Genomic DNA, 22566 nt, shown 5'->3' with positions numbered 1-22566 from the left:
CTAAGGGGCGTGGCGGTCGCACCTGCGCGAGTTGGGGAAGGAGGAGGAGCGAGGTGACGCAGGCGTAATAATAGAGAAGGTGCCAGAAAGATCCAAAACAAGTGGCTGCGGCCGTCGCCCTGGAGTCATTGGACGCCGGAATCCGGTGAGGATCCAGAGAGGCCTAAGGGCGATTGATGGCGGGTAGACGAAACCACTTAGGCGCTGGGGAGAGGGCGGAACCGCCCTTAAAAGGAGAGGGGTCGGGTCAGACAGTTTTACCTGGGTGAAGCAGAAGACTGCCTTGGTCGCTCCCACTTGTAGGTGCAGAGGGTCACTTTCTACGGTACCTGCTGGGTGGAGTGGTGGGACTAATTGGACGGTATCAGTAGATAGAGCCAAGGACCACAACCGGATATTTACTATTCAGAGTCCCAGTGCCGTAGATAAGGTGCCCTGGCATGGGCCTAGAGGCTTGTTTGGGCCTAATTACTTTGGTCGGTGGGGAGGCTATTTTGGAACATACCACCTGGGGAGGGGCGTTTGGGCTTGGCTGGCCCGACTGATCCGAGGACCACCGAGGTCTGGCGTCTCTCTCTGTTACTAGGGTACCTCGGAAGATACCACTTCCTGGGAGGGGGACGCTAAGATGGTTGGGGATGGCCCTGTCCGGCCGGTCCGGGAGCTGGTGGGGAGACAGGCATTGGCCAGTGTCAAGTCCAGGCCGCCGCGTCGCTGACCACTATGTCTTCCCTGTGGTGGGTTTTAGGCCCTGGTTCTGAGCTTGTTCCGCATCCCTCCCCCGGGAATGGCGCTGTCCGGGTCGACCCTGGCCCCGAGCTGGGAGGAGGACGAGTGCTTGGACTACTATGGCATGCTGTCCCTTCACCGTATGTTCGAGGTGGTGGGCGGGCAGCTGACCGAGTGCGAACTGGAGCTCCTGGCTTTTCTGCTGGATGAGGCCCCCGGCGCCGCCGGCGGCCTGGCCCGCGCCCGCAGCGGCCTGGAACTGCTCCTGGAGCTGGAGCGCCGCGGACAGTGCGACGAGAGCAACCTGCGGCTGCTGGGCCAACTCCTGCGCGTGCTGGCCCGACAGGACCTGCTTCCGCACCTGGCGCGCAAGCGGCGCCGGCCAGGTAAGGTTGAATGGGAAGGTGCCAGACTTCCGGTGGGGGAAGGACCTTGCTCCTCTTGGGCTGGGCCCGTGTTAGTGCCCTGACATGAATAGTACCACATCAGACTGTATGTTCTATTCTACTCCCTCACTTCCCAGAGTATCAATGAGAAATAAGATGAGGGAGGCATGGCTTAGGGAGGAGTGAGCTTGTGAATTTTGGGTACATCAATAATGATTATTACAACTGTTTGTGGAGGGCAAGCCAGGTGAAGTCGTAAGCTCTTCATATTAACTGTCACCTTATATCCTCCCAGTAATCCCAGAGGAAGTTCTGCAACTGACCCCACTGTACTGGAAAGACAATAGGTTCAGAAAAGTTAAGCAGCTTGCCACATATTAGAACTGAATCCTGTGTGCTGGGCACAGAGGATATAAGATGATGGAGCAAAGGTATTTATTCTGTGAAGTATATATTTAGTGGGGGAATCAGACACTAAAATAAGCAAGTGATGAGTTTTCAGATGGATTTATAGATGAAAACAAGAAAATGGGATAGAGTGGGAAGTGCCATGCAGTGAAGCCAGGTTGCCTTAGATTAGGTGCTGGAGAAGATCTTTTTGAGATGATGAACTGAGGCTACACTCCAGCAAGCATAGCTATCAGGGCAGAAAGTCTCAGGCAGAGAGAAAGGCAAATATCCAAGCCTTGACATAGCAAGAGGTTGGCATCATCAATAGCTAGCGGCAGAAATGGAGAGGTCACCCAAGCAGGGATGGAGAGGTAAGTGAGAAGACATACATCCCAAAGGGGCTAGTATATAACGTAGCTAGAAAGTGTGGTAGCCAGAATTCAAACCTGGCTGGCCCTTTTTAGAGTTTTGGTCCTTGGGAGGAAAGGAGAACAGTTCTAAGCAAGTGAGTTGCTGGAGGGTTTCAGGCTGCTAGGAGCCATGTGCATAAATAGGCTATTGGGCCCTTGGTTGGATTACTAGAGGTGTAGTGGCTGAGTTGGAAAGGGTGGCATTATGGGCCTGTGAGTTTGGGATCACCAGGAGAAAGGCACCTCTAAGGAAGAATTGACAGTTTTTTGTGTGTGTTTGTTTTGTTTTTTAAACTATGAGGGTCAGGCTCTAGAAAAGATGATTTGAGGAACTGTAGAGTTCTGCTTGCTTTTTGGAACTTCAGGGTGTAGAGACAGTTGATGGGGGGCAAGGGACCATCGCAAGGCTGCATGACAGTTGGAGCTGCTGAAGATGTAGGTTGGGCAGCTTTAGAAGGTGATGAGTCCTCTGTCTCAGAAGGTGTCTGAATGACTTCTGGGCAGGAGGTGTTTGAGAAACAGTGGGTGTTTGGATCTGACCTCTGGGATACTCAGGTACCTTGTGGTCCAGGAGTTTTTCCAGGGATGGGAATTGGGGCTGGGCCTGGAAAGAACAGAAGGCTATGAATGTTAATTTTGTTCTTTTCCCCCAGTGTCCCCAGAGCGCTACAGCTTTGGCACCTCCAGCTCTTCTTCAAAAAGGACAGAGGGCAACTGCCGGCGTCGGCGGCAGTCAAGCAGTTCTTCAGATTCTCAGCAGGGCCAATGGGACACAGGTGAGCCCTCTGGGTGGGCACAGTGGCAGTGTCCCTTTCTTCCTGATAAGCCTCCCCAACCCTGGCCCATCAAGGATGTGGCCTGAGGGGTGGTTCTGCCTTGTTTTTGAAGTGTGTCTGTTTATTATAGCTATAGGAAGGAGCTTGTATTCTGAAGCTACACACAGAGTTGTTTCACATTTTAAATGGTTTCATGTTGTGGGTATCCTTCTATACCTGGCTATCGGAGCTGGATGTGATTCTGAGATGTGTTCACATTTAGTGCCTCCAGTTGGTTTACTTGCCATGCCCAAATTTATTGATTCAATTGAACTTTTCCCTCTTGATTTTTTTTTATTATGTAAAATTTTAAAGATGTAGAAGAGTTGAAAGGTTAGTTCTGAACATCATCATTTAGATTTAGTGGTAACATCCCCACCCCCACGTTGTGTGATATATAATTCTGAGTTTGTTGTAAAATTCTTTGAATGTAAATTACATCAGTACGTTTACTCTGAAGTCAGCAGGCATCGCAATAAGGATACTGACCTGAAGGCCATAATTGTAACTCAGAAAATAATTACTAATTCTCAGATATCCTAATGGTTCATTTCCAAATCCATTAAGATCATCTCAGCTTCCAGGATCCAGTCATGATTGAGTTGTTATACGTGCAATTTTTAGGGCTTTTTAATTTCTTGCTGTTGAATAAAAACTTATTCTTTACCCAGACCTTTCTTTTTGGTGGTACTGGGGATAGCACCCAGGGCCTGGCACATGCTAGACAAGTGTTTGTACCGCTGAGTGACATCCCCAGCCCAGAGTTTTTATTTTAATTGGTGCTGGGGAAGAAACCAGGGCCTCATGCATGAGTAGTTTCTAAGGCACATCCTCAGCCCACCTTTTTCTTTCCTGACTTGTCAACCCTACCAGGCTGATTGTTTTGTAGAATGTTTGTTTCTTGATGTGTCTGATTATTTCTTGATGTTATCATTTAATTGTTCCTCTAACCCCTATTTTCTGTGAAGTGGGAATTAGGTCTGGAGGCTTAGTTAGATTCAGGTTATATTTTGACATGAATTTTCCATGGTTGGTGCTATCTCCTTTATATTAGAGTACATCATGGGGCATGTAAGGTCTGGTCCCCCTTTGTGAGTGGGGAAAATTTGATCACTTGGTTAAGGTGATAGCTTCTGTATTTATTTGTTGTAAATCAACATTTCTTTCCTTTTATTTTACAGTTAAATAATCTGAGATGATACTTTGGCACACATGCTATTTCCCCAGTGAGTTTAGTATTTGTGGGTGAGCCCTGCCTGAAACTAGTTTTCATGTTGGTATTTGTAAAATGGTGATTTTCTAATTCTTTTTTTGTCTCTATTAAATGGATTCTTTCAAGAGTGTTTTTCTTCTCTCTCTCTTTTTCAAGAATCAGTATGGAGTCGTTCACTTATTTACTTTGTTATAGTCAATTAGTCATTCTTCCCAAGGTTCAAATTGGCTACCCTCTTTTGCCATGTCTCCATCATTCTTTGAATGTTTCCAGCCTTGTGACACTGCAAGATGTCCTGGGCTTACCTTGAATGTTCCTTTCCCTGGCCCTAGAATCAGCTGATTTTCAAAGAGCCTGGTTTCTTTTTGTGTGTGTGGTGAGGGGCTAAGCAAGCGCTCTGCCCTGAGCTACTTCTCCAGTCTTTTTAAAATTTTAAGACAGGGTCTCATTAAGTTGTCTTCAAACTTGTGATCCTTCTGCTTCAGCCTGTTGCTAGCATTATAGGTATGCACTTCTTGGGAGGCCGAGGCAGGAGGATTCTAAGTTTGAGGTCTGCCTGAGCAATTTAGAGAGACCTTTTCTTAAAAACAGAAATGGCTGGGGATGTAGGTTATGGTGGTGCGCTTATCTAGCAAGCGTGAAGTCCTGGGTTCAATCCCTAATATCATAAAAATAAATAAAAAATAGAAAAGTTCCCTCTAATATTTTTCAATTTGAAATTAACATTATAAGGAATTTTTAATATGGAAATATTGGTTTTTAGCACATTTAGATATAGATGTATTTGTTTTATTTGCAATAATAAAGTAACATCAAAATTATAAAATCAATATCACCGCTGTCTTTATTTCCTGAATGAAATGTAAGATTTGTTTGCACATGCCTATAATTCAGCAACTTGGGAGACTGAGGCAGGAGGATTGCAAAAGTTTGAGGTCAGCCTCAGCAATTTCACGAGGCCCTAAGCAATTTAGTGAGACCTGTTTCAAAATAAAAAGAGGTGGGGATATATGTAAAGCTCAGAGGTAACGCACCCCTGGGTTTGATCCACAGTACTAGGGGATGGAGATTTGTTTGTGATTCTTTTTGTTCTTTGATCATTTCCCACAGAGAGTTCTTCCAAGTTTCTTGAAATAATTTTTCCTCTGAGTATTGGTATGTTACCAATCATGTATACAGTTAGGTTCATTTGTTTCTTTGAGAGAGACAGAAGAAAATTAATTTGACATAATTTTGTAGTTTGTTTCTTCTTAACTTTTTGAGTGTGTAAGATAGTTACATGGCTGAAAGGAAAAACTAAAGTATGTTTTTAAAAAGTATCATTAGAAGTATCATTTTTAGCCAGATGGATGGTTCCCACCTGTAATCCCAGCAACCCCAGATGCTGAAGCAGGAGGATTGAAAATCTGAGGCCAGCCTGGACAATTTGATCCTCTTTAAAAATTTAAAAAAGGACTGAGAATGTAGCTGGTTTTTAGAGCTCTTGCCTACCACAGAAAATAAAATAGAGTGGGCATGGTGGTGCACACCTGCATTCTCAGCTACTCAGGAGGCTGAAGCAGAAGGATCATAAGTTCAGCCAGCTTCAATATTTAACCAGGAGGGACTGGGGCTATAGCTCAGTTGGTAGAGTGCCTGCCTCTTATGCACAAGGCCCTGGGTTCAATCCCTAGCACCACCACCAAAAAAAAAAGGAAAAAGTCTGAGAGAGTACCTTGAGTTCAATTCTAAATATTTCAGAAACAAAGTCATGTCTATCCTTGCCTCCCATAAGTAGTTTATAGCCAATTTGATTTATTTCCAATGTGTTCTTCCAGTGCTTTATTTTGCAAAAAGTAATACATATAACATGTATATTTTTATTTCCTTTTTTTTTCTGTGGGGGGATGGGTACTGGGGATTTAATCCAGGGGTATTTTACCACTGAATTACATCCCCCAGGCCTTTTTATTTTTTGAGACAGAGCCTCCCTAAGTTGCTGAGGCTGGCCTTGAACTTAAGATCCTCCCGAGTTGCTGGGATTGCAGGCGTATGCCACCACATCTGGCTACCTTTTAAATTGTATTTTAAATAAAAAAATTTTTATTTTAAGCGTTTTTTAAATTTTATTTTAAGACAGGGTCTTGCAAGTTGCCCAGGCTGTCCTCAAACCTCCTCCTGCCTCAGCCTCCAAGTCACTGGGATTACAGGTGTGAGCCTGCCCAGCTTATTTCTTCTACTTTTTTATGCAAAATGGTACATTTATTTTGCGCCTTGCTTTATTCCCTCAACAATCTATCCTAGAAGCCATTCCTTTTCTCGTTAGACCCTAGTGTTGTTTTCAGGCTTTTGTGTTGTGAAATGATGCCCAGTGTCCATTGTCGTGTCTGTTCCCTGGTGTGAGTGCACTGGGGCTTCTCTGGGGTCAGACCTGGCAGGGCTTGCTACGTGGTGGGGAGTTGCTAGGTGGAAGGGTGTCTGCCTTCCAGGTGATGATAGGTGGTACCTCTATCTTGTAGACAGGGCCACTTCTAGAGGGGCTCTTCAGGAGCTCGTACTACCCACAGTGACCTAGAGCTCCTCCTGGGCACCCACCTTGGCATCCTGCCTGTCATCCTGGTCCTCAGCAGTTGTTCCCTCTGTCTGTCCTCAGGCTCCCCTCCAACCAAGCGGCAGCGTCGGAGTCGGGGCCGGCCTAGTGGTGGTGCCAGGCGGCGGCGGAGAGGGGCTCCAGCCACCCCTCAGCAGCAGCAGGAGCCAGCCAGGTCTACATCAGAAGGCAAAGTGACCTGTGGTATGTGTCCGTGAGTCTTGGGAATGCATGTACACAGTGCCCAGAGCAGGCTGTGGGGTTGGAGGGTAGGACAGACAGGCGTTTGTCTGGAGCATGACACACCTGGCAGATGGGCAGCAGCTCAGCCACCATTCAGCAGTGTAATTTTTGCTTTTTCTGTTGCCATCTTGCTCTTCTATATCCTGCCTGCAGTTGAGATCAAATCACATGCCACCTCCTCCAGGAAACCTTCCATGACAGCCCTCTGCCCCAGTTTCATTTGTTTATTCAGCAAACACCTATAGGGATTACTTTTCTGACAGTCATCTTGTGCAGTGGTGTATATTGCAGAGGTAGTAAAACTAGGACCCCAGTTCAGGCTGCCTGAGTCACAAACTAGCCTTAACATTTAAACAAGCTGTCTGACCCTGGGTAGTTGCCTGAATTTCTTGGGGCCTGGTTGCACATCTGTAATAAAGCAAGGCTAATAAGGATCCTGATTGGAATTATGAGAAAAGATGAGCTAACTGAATAATCTGCTTGGAATAGTGCTTGGCCCAAAGCACGTGCTGGTGAAGTTGCTCTTAGTGTTGCTGTTGCTGGGCTTCGGGCAGTAATGCAGTAGGGCAGTCCTGCCCTTGTGCAGTTGATCCTGCAATCAGGTGACAAACCTGTGGAACTGAGAATCACTTTAGAGGATGATAGGTGCTATGAGGAGAAAGGAACAAGTGGAAGAACCAGCAAGCCACAGGGCAGAGTGGAGTGTGGATTTTTGTCTTTGCTTCTAGGGTTGTCAAAGCGTTTTAAGCAAGAGAGTAATGTGACCTGATGCCTTTTTTCAAGGTACTCTTAACTTCATCTGGAAATTCAGTGAGGGAGTTGTAGTGCACAGGGCTTACAGCTGGGCTTCTAGAACATGCTCTCTTGAGTGCCTGTTTAGTGCATCAAGTAACGTGGAAGCTGGAAAATGAGTGAACAGGGTCTGCAGCCTGTTAGGGAGGAGGTCAGAGGTCTGCCTGGGGTAGTCAGGTTGGAGAGGGTGAGAAGGGGTGGGCCAAGGAATCAAGGTAATATTTTGGACATAGGGCCTACTACAGATAACAGGTGAGTGAGATGTCAGGGAGGGGTGCTGCTGTGGAGACTCTCATGACTTGCTCATGAGAAGTTTACCTGGTCCTGTGGAGAAGATGTAGCCATTGACCATCCCTACCCTTCTTTGTGGGACTCCCTTCTTTTAGTTGGACAAGCCCAGGGAAAAGAGGGGATCAAACCACACAAGCTGTGTTCCCAGGCTGCAGGGGAGACAGATGAGGGATGTGGCAGCCGGGCTGATGGTGACAGGTGCCATATAGTGTGAGTACAGGGATGCTAGGGTGTGCAGGGAATCCCTCTGACCAGCCTTGGGGAGGTACCACCTGCAGGACGAGGTAAAGGATGCTGGAAGAGAGGAGCTGAGAAGGGCATTCCTGGCAGTGACCCCAAAGTACCGAGTGTCCACAGTAGGATGTAGACAGGGTGAGTCCAGGAGAAAAGATTCTGGGATTGGGGCTGGAGCTCAGTGGTACAGCACTTGCCTGACATGTGAGGCACTGGGTTCAAATCTTAGCATACATGTAAATAAGTGAATAAAATAAACTTCTATCAACATCTAAAAAAAAAAAAAAGATTTGTGATAGGAGCAGTGGAAAGGAGGTAGGTGAGGCTCTGGAGGTTTAGACTTTATTCTGGGGTTGGTGGGAGCCCCAGACACGTTCATTTGCTAACTCCTTCACCTGGTTTTTATTATTGAGCATAATCTCTATGCCAGGCACTGGTCTAGGCATAGAGATGGAGAAGATTCTAGCTTTGAGGACTTTTTTACATGATAATGGGCCAGACAGATAACTTGCAAATACATCAGCGTATCATGTAATGACAGCTGGTGGTGAGTGCTCTGAGGAATTGAAAAGCCAGGGAGGGGACAAAGAGCCATACATGCTGTTGGGCCTGACAGAGCACCCCTATACAGGGGCTGGGACCAGATGATGCCAGGAGGGAGCCCCCGGCAACCTCACAGCAGGGTGAGGGCAGAGGAAGCAGCCAGTGCACCAGAGAAAGGATTGAGGTGAGGAGGCTGATGTGGATACTGGAAATCGGGAAACTCAGGAGAAGCTGGTGGCCTGCTCAAGCCAGGGCTGGGTCAGGTGGAAGTAGACATGGAGATATGGGGCAGCTGTTCATGCACAAGGGCTCTCACCTTGAGGGTCCTTCCTCCTGCTATCTGCAGAGCTGGCTGCAGCCCACGAAAGACACATGCTAGCTCCTCTTAGTGCCCATGTGGCTTTCCAGGCAGGTGGGTGTCAAACCTCATAGATGAGGCTGCAGATTATCTGGCTAGTTGCAGGCATAAACAGCAGCAGAGCCAGCCCTGCATCCTCACACAGTTCCTGGCTTCCGGGGGTGACTGCCTGGTGGTGACTCTCCTCCAAGTCAGGTAGTAATTACCAGAGAGAGCAACCCAGCTGGCTGGGTGGGTGAGGGAGTCACTGCCTTGGGGAGTACAAGAGCAGGCCAGGCCAGGCTTCAGGTCTCTTCCCTGAGGCCAGGAGGATATTAACTAGGGTGTGGCTGGATATTGCCAGGGATGGGCACACAGGGCTGATTGCTGACTCACCAGGCAGGGTGGGGTTGGAGTGAGGCTGTCCCCATGTGGGCCCCAGATTCCCCTCTGAAAAGATGGGATGCCTTACCTTTAATGAGGCTACAAGGCCCAGTGCTACAGGTGGAAGGAAGCCCCTCCTGACCTGATTGAAGAAGAGGTTTGCCATTCTTGTTCCTCCAAATCTGTGACACTTGGGGGGATTGGCAGCAGTGAACTGCTTCTACTGAGGAATAGAACTAGACTAAATTCCTAAATTTCTGAGAGTGTGAGAAGGAAACTTAGGGATCCTAGGCTTAGATAATAGGAACTCTGATCTTCCATGCCTCTCAGACTCATCTACTGTGCTTTGCATGTTGCCTGCCTGACCTTGAATTCTCAAGCACTGAGGGAGCTGCATCCCTTTTGCAAAGAAGGAAACACGCCGAGGGAAAGGAAGTCACTAGTCTGAGTGGCAGGGGCATAGCTAGGCTGAAACTAGGATTTATTAATTTGTTTATTCTGCATGTATTTATGGAGGTCTTAATATGTGCTAGGCACAGCAGGGCTGGGAGTCCTCTGCCTTCACTGAGGTGTGTTCTGGCAGGAGGAGAAACCCAAGTTAGATGGCAGGAAGTGTTCCTGATGGTGAGGACAGTAGGAACAGAGACCCGTATAGAAGTGTGCCCGTCGCAGTTAAGGGATAGAAAGGAAGCTAGCAAGACAGGGACTGGAGCCAAGGGGAGACTTTTGGAAGATAGGGACAGGAAAAGGAACAGGGCAGATCTTGAAGTCTTTGCATTTTTTCTTTCTTTCTTTTCTTTTTTTTGAATTATGGAAAGCACTTATAGAATTTGAATGGCAGGATCAGCTTTGCTTGCCCCCACTCCCAGAATTTTTGTGGAAAATATTCCAAAGCAAATCAACTGGTAAAACAACTCCCAGGACCTTGTCACCAAGCTTTGGCAGTTGTTAGCTGTGGCTGATGTCTCAGGAGCCATGTTGTTTTGGAGTCAATTCCAGCTGTCTTTTTATTTTATGGGCAGATGTTTTGCTCTGTATCTATAAAAGAGAACAATTCCTTAAAACATTATCACACCAAAAAAATCAGTAATGATAATTCTTTCCTGTCACACATCTCAATAGTGCTCAAATTTCCACTTGGCTCATAAATGTGGGTTCTGTGAAGTCTCTCCAAATCTCTAGGATCCCCTGCTATTCCTCTTTGCCCTCTTGCATCATTTGTTGAGAGTATTTGTCTTGCAGTATTTCCTGAGACTGGATTTGGTTGGTTGGATCCTGAGGTAGGGCTGATTTGACACTGTCCACTGACCTGGGCGTAGGCAGTTGGGTCTGGAGAGGCTTGCTCTGGTTTGATGTTTTAATTCCCAGACTTACTTTTAGGTGTTGGTATTCTGTTAGGAAGCAGGCAGTGGCTGCTTCTCTATCTTTGAAGTGGCCAGCAGCTTCTTATTGCTTCAGTTCATTAGTTCAGTAGAGAAGAACTTTATGTTTGATACTGTTTCTCTGGAAGAAGCCAGAGTGAGGCAGCTATGGAGCCAGGAGGGTGGGGAGGGGTCCCACTGTTCAGAAGCACATGGTGCTGGCCCTCATGTGGTGGCAGCAGAGGCAGTGGAAGGTTATTTCCATGGAAGGATGCTAGTTGCCTCTGTACCAGTGCCGTGGGAATACAGGTCCTTTTTGTTCCCATCCCACCCCCCTAGGGACTCTGAGAGAAAGGACCCAAGTAAGGTCATTTTGGAGTTCTCAAACACCTATCCCAGGATGTGCTCCCTTGATCGCTCTGGTGCCCCACTGTGAAACCCATCCCATTTCTGCCTTCCATTCTGCTCCAGAAGAGAGATCCTAGAGCCAGGTGGGGCCAAGAAGGTGCAGGGGACCACCTGGGTACAGAAAGCGGGAGCAACTCTCCACTCTAGGAGGGCAGATCCCCCTAGACCTACTGGGGCAGGAGCATTTCCTACTGCTGCCAACTTGGAAATAGTCCAGCCAGCCCCCAGCCCAGGTCACATGGAAGCTCATCCTGCCCCACCCCTCACTGCCACACCTGGACCAGTCCATCGGCATTTTTCCACATCCATTGCTTCCATCCTGGACAGTCATCAGAGGCTCTGGCCCTGTTGCTGTCAACTGTCACTTCTACAGAGTGGCTAGAGTGGTGTCCGCGTCGGGCAGTGCCGTCCTTCCTTCATCCAGACCTGAACTCAGTGCTGTACTTTGCAGCTGTGTCATTCCCACCGTAGCCCCATGAGGACAGGTGCTGGGGTGAGCCTTGTTTTAGGAAGGAGACCACTGAAGTACAGAGAGGTGAGGTCATTTCCAGAGGCTCCAGAAACATGGTGTTCCGCTGGTGAGAGAGACCAGACCTCTGAGTCTGCTACCTGTGCTCTTCTACCATGTTCTGGCCACGCCAGCCCCTCGGCCTGTGGGCCTCCCAAGTGAATTTTCCTCCCCGGATTTGTACTTGCTTCTCTCTTCCGTCTAAGAAGGCCGTTCTTTCCTTTTTTCCTGGCTAAAACGCCTTATAAGTTTTACTTCAGGTGTCATTTTCTTTCTTTTTTTTTACATATATATATATATATATATATATATATATATATATATTACGCTTACATCCTTTTAAATACCTTTATTTTATTTATTAATTCATTTGTGGTGTTGAGGATCGAACCCAGAGCCTCACACGTGCTAGGCGAGTGCTCTACTGCTGAGCCACAGCCCCAACCCCTCAGGTGTCATTTTCTTCAGAGGAAAAATGATCCTGTCTAAATTTAACTCATTCTATATCATTCTTTCCTTGGTCCTCAGGATGTCTTTTTTTTTTTTTTTTAGTTGTAGATGGACACAATATTTTATTTTTTTAACTAATTAATTTATTTATGTGGTTCTGAGGACCCAGTGCCTCACACTTGGTAGGCGAACACTCTGCCACTGAGCTATAACCCAGCCCTAGGATGTCTTTTAATTATGCATGAGAGGCCGTGAACAGGATGGGGTAGTTAAGAACTTGGGCTCTAGAGCCACGTCCCTTGGATGGAATTCTGGCCTTAAGCAGCTGACTCAACCTCTATGCCTCAGTATCCCTAGCTGCAAAAAGAAAATAACAACAGCATCACCTCATAAGGTTGTGGTGTGATCCAAAGGGTGAGAGGATGTGCAGCCCATGGTAGACATCATGGAAGTGGCATCTGTTGTTGTGTTGGTACGGAGTCGAGGAAAGGCTGTATGTAAAGCACATGATTCAGGGCTAAGCTGGGGTGGAGTGGCCACTCCGGAAAGCAGTGGGAGCCTCTGTCTGTTCCCTCGTTGTACCGTCGTCCTGTTTTCCACATCAGAGATCGGACTGTGTTCTGATGAAGGATTTCTTTATGTGTAAAAAGGGATGTTTAAAGTGCCCAGATGATTAGGTGGGCTAAGGTAGGGAAAAGCCAGCGGCAGGGCCTGGCATCGGAGAGTGATCCCCAACTGCGGGCAGCACATCTCTCTGTCCCACTTGCAGCAGGGTCCTCATGTTACCCTTGTGTGTATGGTACTCAGTAAATACCTTTTGAGTGAGAACTCATGAGCCTACCCTGGCCTTGTCCTCTGTTCCCCATGTGGCAGGCACTCTGTATGAATAGATTTCCACATGGGGCCATTAACATTCTGGCTGAGCAGGGTGAGCTGGGAGTTGATCAGCTGGGCAGGATAAAGGGGGTCCCTGAAAACTAGCCTTGGTGAGTGAGTGGAGGTGTTGGGGGCAGAGGAGGTGGGACAGGCCGTTCTGTGAGGAAGTGAGGCTATGCTGGGAGTGCTTTGCTGTGGCTGGAGGGTAGGGTATGGGAGAATGTAGCAGTGAGGGAGTTGATGAAGGGTGAAGTGGGCTTAGGGACCTAGGCAAGGGAGGTGAGGGTGTGGGCAGGGGCCATGGGGCCACAGAGGTGAGTGTCGAAACTGTAGTTCCTGTTTTGGGGGCATTCCTGTGTCACGGGCCAAGTCACTGGTGAGTTGCCTCATTTAATCCTCGTGACTCCACAGTGCAGCAGGGACCTCTTGTTTATGTTTTTCAGATGGGGAAACTGAGGCTCAGAGAGGTGAGGTCACATACCCAAGGCCCCAGAGCTAGAGAGTGGCAGAGCTGGGACTCACCTCCAGGTCTGTGCGACTCTGCTAGCTGCCTCTGCCTCTGCTGCTGCCCTGCCCTGTGTGGCCTTGGGCAGGTGCTGTTCCTAGAAACCCCCTGATCTCACCCACATTGAGGGCATAGCCAGGCATTTACAGAGTCAAGAATGAATCCCTGGGGGTTTATCTGGTCCTCAGGGTAAAGGGGGATGGGCTAAAGGGCCACGGGAGGACCTGGGGATTGGGGCAGGGGAAGCTTCCCTGGGCCTTGAGTGGAGAGGATGGAGATCCCCTGGAGGCAGAAAGAGGAAGGGGTTTGGGGTGGGAGGAGGAAATGGGTGGGGTGAGAAGTTGCCTTGGTGTGCAGGGGACCTGCTTTTTACTCTTCTGCTATCTGCTGACACTGTGTGAAAGGTGAAGGGGGCCCATGGCAGGAGACTTCCTTTCCCAGAGCTTTGCTTTCCTTATCTGTTCAATGGGCTGGCAGTAGCCCTTGTCCTGCAGGGCTAAATGCTGTATTCCCAGATGCCAGACACTTGGCATGGCATAGCAGTAGGCAACTGTCATTGTTAGAGCACCCATTGGGCACCAGGCATGTTACTAGCTTATTCTTTCTGTCCGTTGCTACCTTTTTAATTCTCTTTAACAGCTCTCCACAGCAAGAGATTATGTCCTGGTTTGAGAGGTTGTGACTTGTCCCAGTTCACACAGCAGCACCTAAAGGTCCTGGGTTGGAATCAGATCCTTCAACTTAGCAGCCTGCTCCCTGGGCAGAGGAGGTTCAATGCTATTTGTTAAACACTGTGATTGCCTGGCAGTATGACCTTGGACAAGTCACTTCATTTCTCTTGGCCTCCATTTCCTCATCTGTAAATTGGGGTGCTGATTGGCCCTGTCTCCCAGGGTCCTTTGCGGATTAATCTTATGATTCAGGCCCTGGGAGTAGTGCCAGCAGATAGCACTCTTGAGTGTTTGCTGCCTCTGCTGTCTTAGCATGCAGCTGGTCCTGGAGTAACCCTGTGCTGGGTGTGTATAGGGTTGGCAGTGTTTACCAGTCCCACTTCACAGGTGGAGATTCAGATGGCCATGAGAGGTGATATGCCCAAGTTTTCGCTGGTAGGGATAGCTTCAGAAGTCCCATGTCCCATTTCCTATCACCTCATGTGGGCAGATGAAGGTAGATTTGTAAATGACAGAAGTCCAACTGAAACTGGTTTAAGCAAAAAAGAGAATTGATGGTGCCTGGGTGTGGGGCCTGGTGATCCCAGCTACTCAGCTACTCTGGAGATTGAGGTGGGGGGATTGCCAACACCAGTTTGAGGCCAGCCTTGCCAACTTAATGAGACCCTGTCAAAATAAAAAACAAATAGAAGGGCTGGGGATGTAGCTCAGTGGCAGAGCGTTAACTTAGCATGTGTGAGGCCCTGGGTTCCATCCCCAGCACCACCAAAAAAAGTGTGTGATGGGGAATTGATTGTAACTGAAAACCTAGGCATAGTGTGCCTGATGATCCTTCTTTGACCATATGACAAACTCTGGAATCTTCCTCTGTATCCTTGGCCCTGTTTGAGCTTTGGTCTCCTCGTTGGTGGCACAGCAGCCCCCAGCAGCTCCAGGCCTACCACCATCTTCGCCTCTGTGGCCAGAGTGCCTACCTCCCACTAGGCCTGCTCAGGCTCCTCTCCTGCTGGAGCTGCTGAGAGGATGCAGGTGTGGGCAGCCTGGGACTCTCTCTCCGAGGAGTGGTGCAAGGCTGGTTGCCTGAAGGCAAGTCTGTTAGTTCATGCATTGGTTCCTTCACCAACTCACACCAAATGCCTACTGTGTGCCACAAGGATATACCAGTGAACAAAACACACAACAGATCCCTTCCTTCAGGGAGCTCCCATTAGGGGAGAAGGATGATGGCTCAGTAGTGGCCTGTGGAGTAAGTTAGAAGGTGATAAACACCCTGGGGAAAAAGAGCTGGGTGGGGCAGTGCCTGGGGAGGTGGGGCAGTGGGTGGAGTGTAACAGGCCAGTCAGGCGAGCCTCACTGGGAAAAAGATGCTTGAGTAAAGACTGCAGGAATTGGGGGAGGGGGCCCTGGGGAGCTCTGGGAAGAGAGCACCCCTGGCTTGGGGAGAGGCAGGGCTCAGCTGGAGAACGCTGGTGGTTGGGGAGTAGCAAGGACCCTATATCTGGGAAGGAGCAAAGTGGTTTTGGTTATAACTTCACAGTCCTTAGGTATGGCTTCTGGAAGAGGGCAGGGCAGAGGGCCTGCTGGAAGAGGCTGAAGGGAGGGGAAGAAGGGTGCCAGGGTGGCGGGCAGTGGGCACCCACTGACAGATCCCTCCTTCCCCTGCAGACATACGGCTCCGGGTTCGAGCAGAGTACTGTGAGCATGGGCCTGCCTTGGAGCAGGGCGTGGCATCCCGGAGACCCCAGGCACTGGCACGACAGTTGGACGTGTTTGGGCAGGCCACTGCAGTGCTGCGCTCAAGGGACCTGGGCTCTGTGGTGTGTGACATCAAGTTCTCAGAGCTCTCCTATCTGGACGCCTTCTGGGGTGACTATCTGAGTGGTGCCCTGCTACAGGCCCTGCGGGGCGTGTTCCTGACTGAGGCCCTGCGTGAGGCCGTGGGCCGGGAGGCTGTCCGCCTGCTGGTCAGTGTGGACGAGGCTGACTACGAGGCTGGCCGGCGCCGCTTGTTGCTGATGGAAGAGGAGGGGGGACGACGCCCAACGGAGGCCTCTTGATCTTGGATCAGGCAGGACTGATCCCACCTCCTCCGAGTCTCCGGACCATCTTTCCCCCTGAGAAGATGACCATCTCTGCCCCTAGAAGACTGTCACTCCAGCAGCTCTAAGGACTGCAGCGGGACAGCAGGCCCCTTGACAGCCTCTCCTACAGGATGTGGGTTCTGAGGCCTAAACCACTTCCAGCCAAGTTCCTTCCCAAACTCTCCACCCCCAGGTGTGTTCCCTTAGCCTTGGGAGGCTGAGGGCTCAGGCCTACAGAGCTCCAAAGGGTGGGGGGCATAGCTGCACACTCACCAAAGCCCCCCTTGCACATAGTGTCTGTGGCCCTGGGCTGTCTGCGCACATGTGCATGAGTGCACACACACATCCACACTCACACACTGCCCCCTCGGAAATCTTCCTTGGCCCCTGCCCTGGCCTGCTCCACATACTTTTTTGGCCTAAGGGCTTCTTTCTCAGGATTTTTGATTTTACCGCCCCTACCTGGGCTTCAGCCACACTAGTGGGCTCCGGAGCTGGGGTGCCCATGGGGCCGGCTCACCTTGCCCACACATCTTCGGCCAGCCAGGGCTCTGCCCAGTGTCCCCACACAGACCCAGTTCTCTTCTCTTTCTCCTGCTCCCCAGAGCTAGGCACAGACTCGCCCTTGGACCCTTACCCAGAGTGTCATTTGGGTTTTGTAGCAGCATCAGATCAAGGTCTGCTGTTGTCTTTGGGGCCAGGGCCAGAATCAGTCACCTTCTTGGAAAGGGAAAGCAAACACTTGGGGGCTGATGGGAAGACCTTTTACAAATGTCACCAATAAAACTGCCCTAGAAAGGGCATAGGTGGGCATCAAGGCTCTGTAGGACTCTTTCTTGATGTACTGGGAGAAGGAGTGTTCCTGGCCCACTGTATGGGCTGGAGGATGACCAGGCTGTTGGATCATCTGCCAGCTGCAACCATAGGTTTCACCCACTCTATGGACTTCAGTTTCCTCATCTGTCAAAGAAGGGAATATACTGCTTTGGAGTCATAAACTCCCCACCCTGTTCACCTGTTCACACATGCTTTTGTTCCTATATGCCCTTGTTGGGGGGTTCTCAGGATTTTTTTTTTCTTCTTTTTTTTTTTTTTGATACCGAGGATTGAAATCAGGGGCATACAACCACTGAGCCACATATCCCCAGCCCTATTTTGTATTTTGTTTAGAGACAGGGTCTCACTGAGTTGCTGAGGCTGGCTTTGAACTCTCAATCCTCCTGTCTCAGCCTCCTGAGCTGCTGAGATTTCAGGCATGTGCCACTGTGCCCAGCAGTTCACAACTAGCATGGTGAGGTGAACCAGCTACCCTCAAGGCTGGTGGAGCCCCAAGGTTTAGAAACTTAAAAGGACAGGAAGCCAGGGGTTCTCTGCTCAGAATCTCTTCTGTGGCTCTATCCTTCATGCCTGGGCATTCACCTTTTCGTAACCTGGGTGTCTCTTCCTCTTTGAGGACAAGCACTTCTTCCTCCTATGTGGCTGTAACTGAGATTGTGGCCTCCAGCCTTCCCCATCACCTATGGAACAAGTTAAGGAACTCCAGTTTACACAATACCCAGGTTTTTCTGTCGGGGGAAGGGAACCTGGGGCTTGGCAGCAAATGGTCCTATATGTGTTGTGTGTCAGGTCCTGAGCTGGGCTCTGTTGTGGACCCTGAGGAGCCAATCATCTCCTTGCCTAAGCTTGAGAGAGAGGGGGCCCTGGGTGAGTCATCTTAGGGGGAGGGTGGGCAGGCATTTCTAAGGGCTGACTTTTCATGGGGTAGTGTACCCCTGACGACACTTTGAAACCTTTCCTGAACCATTGTCTTATGTCAATGCACAGGATGGAGTGGCAAGCCTAGGAGTTGAGTCCTCACCAGGAATCCGGGCTGGTCTGACCAACTCCTGTGTGATCAGTTTCAGACCCTGCTTTGATAGTCTCTGGGAGGAAGCATATTTCTACTGGGAGCTCACTCATGGTCTATTTAATAGTTACCTTGTGGGGATTTTATATGCATTTTTTAAAAATTGGCTTAGGAAGTGTCGTGCCTGAGGAATAGATACACACGGAAATATTGAGTATTTCTACCTTAATGAAGGCACTAAGATTGGACTGCCATTCCCTTGCTTCCACCCTTCCCTCCTGGGAAGGGTGTCTCTGATCAGAGGAGTGTAGGAGTTATTCCACAATCTTCTAGAATTTGAAGCTCTCCTCTGCTTGGAGGTGGGAGCAGAGCAGCTGCTTGCTATAATCTCTGTCAGGTTCCCAACTTATGGGGCTTTATGAAGTCCAGGATGCACCTCTCCTTCAAATGCATGAAGCTGGACTCCTCCCTCCCTCTTTTGAATGACTGGCCCCGCCTCCCGAGCTGGGCACATTTCAGGCTCCGCCCCCTGATTAGGTTCCACCCTCCAAGCCCTGCCCACTCTAATCTCTTCAACCCCACCCTTTTCAGCCGCTGCGCACCGTTTTTAGCTAGTACGTGCTCAGGAAAAGTCTAACCGCGAGGTGGGAACCCGCGCAGGCGCAGTGTAGCCCAGGAAATCCTCAGTGGCGGGAAACTTGAGGCAACGCCTTACCTCGCGCCTCCTGAACATTCGGGAGACCGGGCGCCATGGAGCTCACCTAGGCTTGATAGAGCCAGTGGCACCTCGCGGGTGGGTCAACCTTAGGCCATGAAGAGACCAAGAGAGTTTCAGAAATCAAGAAGCAGGAGTCTGTGGAGCAGGGTGGGGATAGGCTGGGGCCATGGAAAATAGGGGCGTGTGGAGGCTCCGAGGAAGGTGGGCCGAGGTTCCTCAGAGGAGCGGAGCCCAGGGCAGGCCCTGAAGGTTGCATAGGAATTCGGAAGAATGGCCCAGAGGGGGCATTCGAGGCAGAGAGGAATCCTTTTGAAAGCCTTGGGGAATGTTCCTGAATGGGATGTAGAGAGACAGATGGACAGAGTGACAGGTAAATGGAAGAGCAGAATCAGCCACCCCTTATTTGGCGGGCAGCAGGAACGGGGGAGGAGACATGGACCCTGACAGTTGATGTAGGGTGGTGACAGGAGGTGTACTGGAGCTTGGCAGCAAATGGTCCTGGGGGTGCGGGAGCCAGACCTGATTTGGGCTCCGCTGTGGGCTCTGGTAACTCTAGCCTGGGTGCAGCTCTCTGGTGCTGAGCCAGAAGGGGACCCAGCAGGTCACCGCCCAGAATGGTCAGAGCCATGGTGAGCTGGAGGAGCCCGTGGAGGAGGGTCACCCGGGGAGTTTCTGGGCTGGGAATCTCCCTGTTGCAAAATCAACACCTCCCAGATACATTTTAGTTACGAAATATTTTTAAAAGTGCGGAGGACTAACTGTATATTAATGTAAAACACACGTGCCCCCTACAACAAGAAACACATCTGAGCATCTCGGGAACCCCTGGCCACCTTTTGGTCATAGGCTCTTTCCTGGTCACAACCTCCAGCCACTCCCCCCCTACCCCCAACTGAAAACACTTTCTTTGTTTTCTCTCTCTCTCTCTCTCTCTCTCTCTCTCTCTCTCTCTCTCTCTCTCTCTCTCGGTGGTGGTGGGGAGTACTGGGGATTGAACCCAGGGGTTCTTAACCACTGAGACCACATCCTTAGCCCTTTTTTTTATTTTGAGACAGGGCCTTACTGAATTGCTTAGGGCCTTGTTAAGTTGCTGAGGCTGGCCTTGAACTGTCTCAGCCTCAAGGGTCACTGGGATTATAGGCATGTGTCACCAGATTCAGCTCTAAACCAATTTCCTAAAGTGACTGTACCAGTGTACCAAAACTGAGTGAGAGGGCTGGGGCTGTAGCTCAGTGGTAGAGCACTTGGCTCACACATGTGAAGCACTGGGTTCGATCCTCAGCACCACATAAAAATAAACAAAATAAAGATATTGTGCCCATGTATAACTAAAACAAATATTTAAATAAATAAAGATATTGTTTTCATCCACAACTAAAAAATATTTTTTAAAAAATGAATGAGTGTTGCCTTTGCTTCATGCTTGATACCAATACTTGATATTATCAGATGCTTAAATTTTGACCATCTGGAGGAAGTGTGGTAGTGTATCATTGTGGTTTGTATTTCTTCTCCTCGATGATTAATTTTTGCTCTTTCTTTTTCTTTTTAAATTTTTTTTTGAGAGAGAATTTTTTAATATTTTATTTTTTAGTTTTTGGCGGACACAACATCTTTGTTTGTATATGGTGCTGAGGATCGAACCTGGGCCGCACGCATGCCAGGCGAGCGCGCTACCGCTTGAGCCACATCCCCAGCCCAATTTTTGCTCTTTCTTGAATGAGGAACCTGAGAGTTTATAAGTGGCTAGCATGGCCAAGAGTTTCCCTCTCTACCCAAACCCGTGTTGTCCTGCTGGGATATTTAACTTCTTTGTGATGATCCATCTTTCCAATTATCTAGCCACACAGTCTCTTTCCACCTCATCCCTGGTAACCTTCATCCCATTCCAGCCATTCACTCCCATGATCACACCTTGGACTGAGTCTAGCATACTTATTGGACATTTACTGAGTATTTACACTACATGCCAGGCACTGTACCAGACATTGTATAATGTGTTTATCCCTTGCACAAACCTGCGAGTTTGGTATTACTATCCTTATTTTACAAAAGAGGATACACATTCAGGGTGAAGTCACTTGCCAAAGTGACACATTTAGTAAAGTGGCAGAGCCAAGGTTCTAAGATAGGATTCTGAGTCCCAAATTAAATCTCCCTGGTTTTAACTACAACCCAGTACCATCTTCCATGCCTTCAAAATCTAGTATTCTGCTCTCTGATCCCAGCACCTGCCTTCCATGTCTGACAGATCCTCATGGCTATCACACCTGTAGCATCAACTCATAGGGAGTTCCACTCCATTGATCCCTTTGTCGTCTGCCAGTTTGCCAGACCCCTCCTGGCTTCTCTCCATTCCCTGCCCAGCCAGAACCTCAGAGTGAACCATCTGATCTCTCCCACTGACATTCTAATAGTCAGGGTCCCAGCAGGAAACAGAAGGCACCACAGCTGAGATTTTGAAGATAATTTAATGAAGGGACCATTGGCAGAGGTGTGGGCAGGGTTGAGGGAACCAACAAGGGAGGTTAGGCAGCAGGAAACTATGACCACCCTTAGGTCTGAAGGGGCAAGGAAAAGAAAGGGTATTACTGAGCTCTGTGAGAGCCACGGAACACACCTGAGAAGAGCAGCAATTGTGGGAGGGCGGTGCACAGCCACTGCCAGAACCAAGAGACAGAGCTGGGAGTAGAAGATTTATCCAGAATGCTTTCTTTTCCCACTTTCTAATGCCCTGCTGGTGCCTCTCTTAGGGAAAACCTAATTAGAAGTTTGAGGGCAAGGGAGCCCAGATGATGCCATCCATATGGGAGGAGAAGGGTGGAGGGTAAATGGAAAATAAGCAGCACACGCTCCCTTCTGTATTTACCCTTCTGTCTCATCTGACAGCATTGCCCAGTCCTGATGCAGGGAGGTAAACTTGGCTCAATGAAAAATAATGGCACCAGATACAGTGGCACACGCCTGAATCCCAGGGGCTTGGGAGGCTGAGGCAGGACGACTGTAAGTTCCAAGCCAGCCTCAGCAACTTAGGCCCTATCCCAAAATAAAAAATAAAAATGGGCTGGGGATGTGGCTCATTGGTTAAGTGCCCTTAACTGGTTCAATCTCCAGTACCCATCCCCCTGCACCCCCCCCCCCCAAAAAAAAGAAAGAACCAAACAAAGATAAAAATGGTGGCAAAGTGGCACCTGTGAGTTCACCCTAATTTCTTGGTTGGCTCCCATCTCAATCACTGTTGTCCCTTAATTATCCCTCCCAACCCTACCCTTTCAATCTCAACAAATAAAATGGAGGCAAATGAGTCAAGATGTCCTTCAGCTTCCTATTCAAACTACGAATACCCACACCCATGTTTGCTTTAGCTTTTCAGACTCTGTTGTAGTCCCACCTCTCTACTTGTGCATTGCTCATCCCATCATGACTCCTCAGAATATTATTCCAGTATTCTCCCCTTCTCTGTTTCTATACCCTTTTCTCTCCTTCCTCCTTCTCGGCAAATAAAATTTCTACCATCTTAAAAACTCATAGAAAAAAAAAAAACAAGAAAAACTGCCTCCCTCTACTCTGTGCTCCTCTAGTGCTTGTCCTTTGTTTTCCTCCTTATCTCATCCCAAATTTTTGAAAGAACATGTATGAGTTAGGGTTCTTCAGCTGCAAGCAACAGAGACTGGCTCCTGCTACATTAAAGAAATTTATTAGAAGGAAATGAGGATGGCACTCACAACAGAGTGAGGGACTGAAGAACCAGGCCTTAGAAAAGACTGAAACCAGGACAGTAGTGAGAATCAAAGTAGCAGGAAAGA

General features: G+C 49.0%; 1 protein-coding gene across 2 annotated transcripts; it reads left to right on the top strand.

Moving 5' to 3' along the window:
* Positions 1–17009, top strand: Dedd2 (death effector domain containing 2). 2 transcript variants are annotated; one of them, XM_046455782.2, is made up of 5 exons: positions 1–145; positions 749–1115; positions 2569–2691; positions 6576–6716; positions 15781–17009. In XM_046455782.2, the coding sequence occupies exons 2-5, from the start codon at positions 788–790 to the stop codon at positions 16170–16172; spliced, it is 984 nt and encodes a 327-aa protein (XP_046311738.1). In that variant the 5' UTR covers positions 1–145; positions 749–787; the 3' UTR covers positions 16173–17009. The 2 variants fall into 2 exon arrangements, with proteins under 2 accessions (XP_046311738.1, XP_046311739.1); XM_046455783.2 differs by lacking the exon at positions 1–145 and adding an exon at positions 187–299.
* Positions 17010–22566: the final 5557 nt, after the last annotated feature.

This window comes from Marmota monax, unplaced genomic scaffold (assembly GCF_021218885.2).
Source record: "Marmota monax isolate L192 unplaced genomic scaffold, Marmota_monax_Labrador192_F-V1.1 WCK01_AAM20220418_F8-fsc00149, whole genome shotgun sequence".
NCBI lineage: Eukaryota > Metazoa > Chordata > Mammalia > Rodentia > Sciuridae > Marmota > Marmota monax.
The sequence above is the reverse complement of the archived record's forward strand: the minus strand, read 5'-3'. Positions and strand labels throughout refer to the sequence as shown.

Excerpts from the sequence above, each read along its gene's own strand:
- Dedd2 (XM_046455782.2), top strand. The coding sequence starts at position 788 with ATGGCGCTGTCCGGGTCGACCCTGGCCCCGAGCTGGGAGGAGGACGAG. Across the intron at positions 1,116-2,568 it reads GCGCAAGCGGCGCCGGCCAG|TGTCCCCAGAGCGCTACAGC; the intron begins GTAAGGTTGAAT and ends CTTTTCCCCCAG. Across the intron at positions 6,717-15,780 it reads AGAAGGCAAAGTGACCTGTG|ACATACGGCTCCGGGTTCGA; the intron begins GTATGTGTCCGT and ends CTTCCCCTGCAG.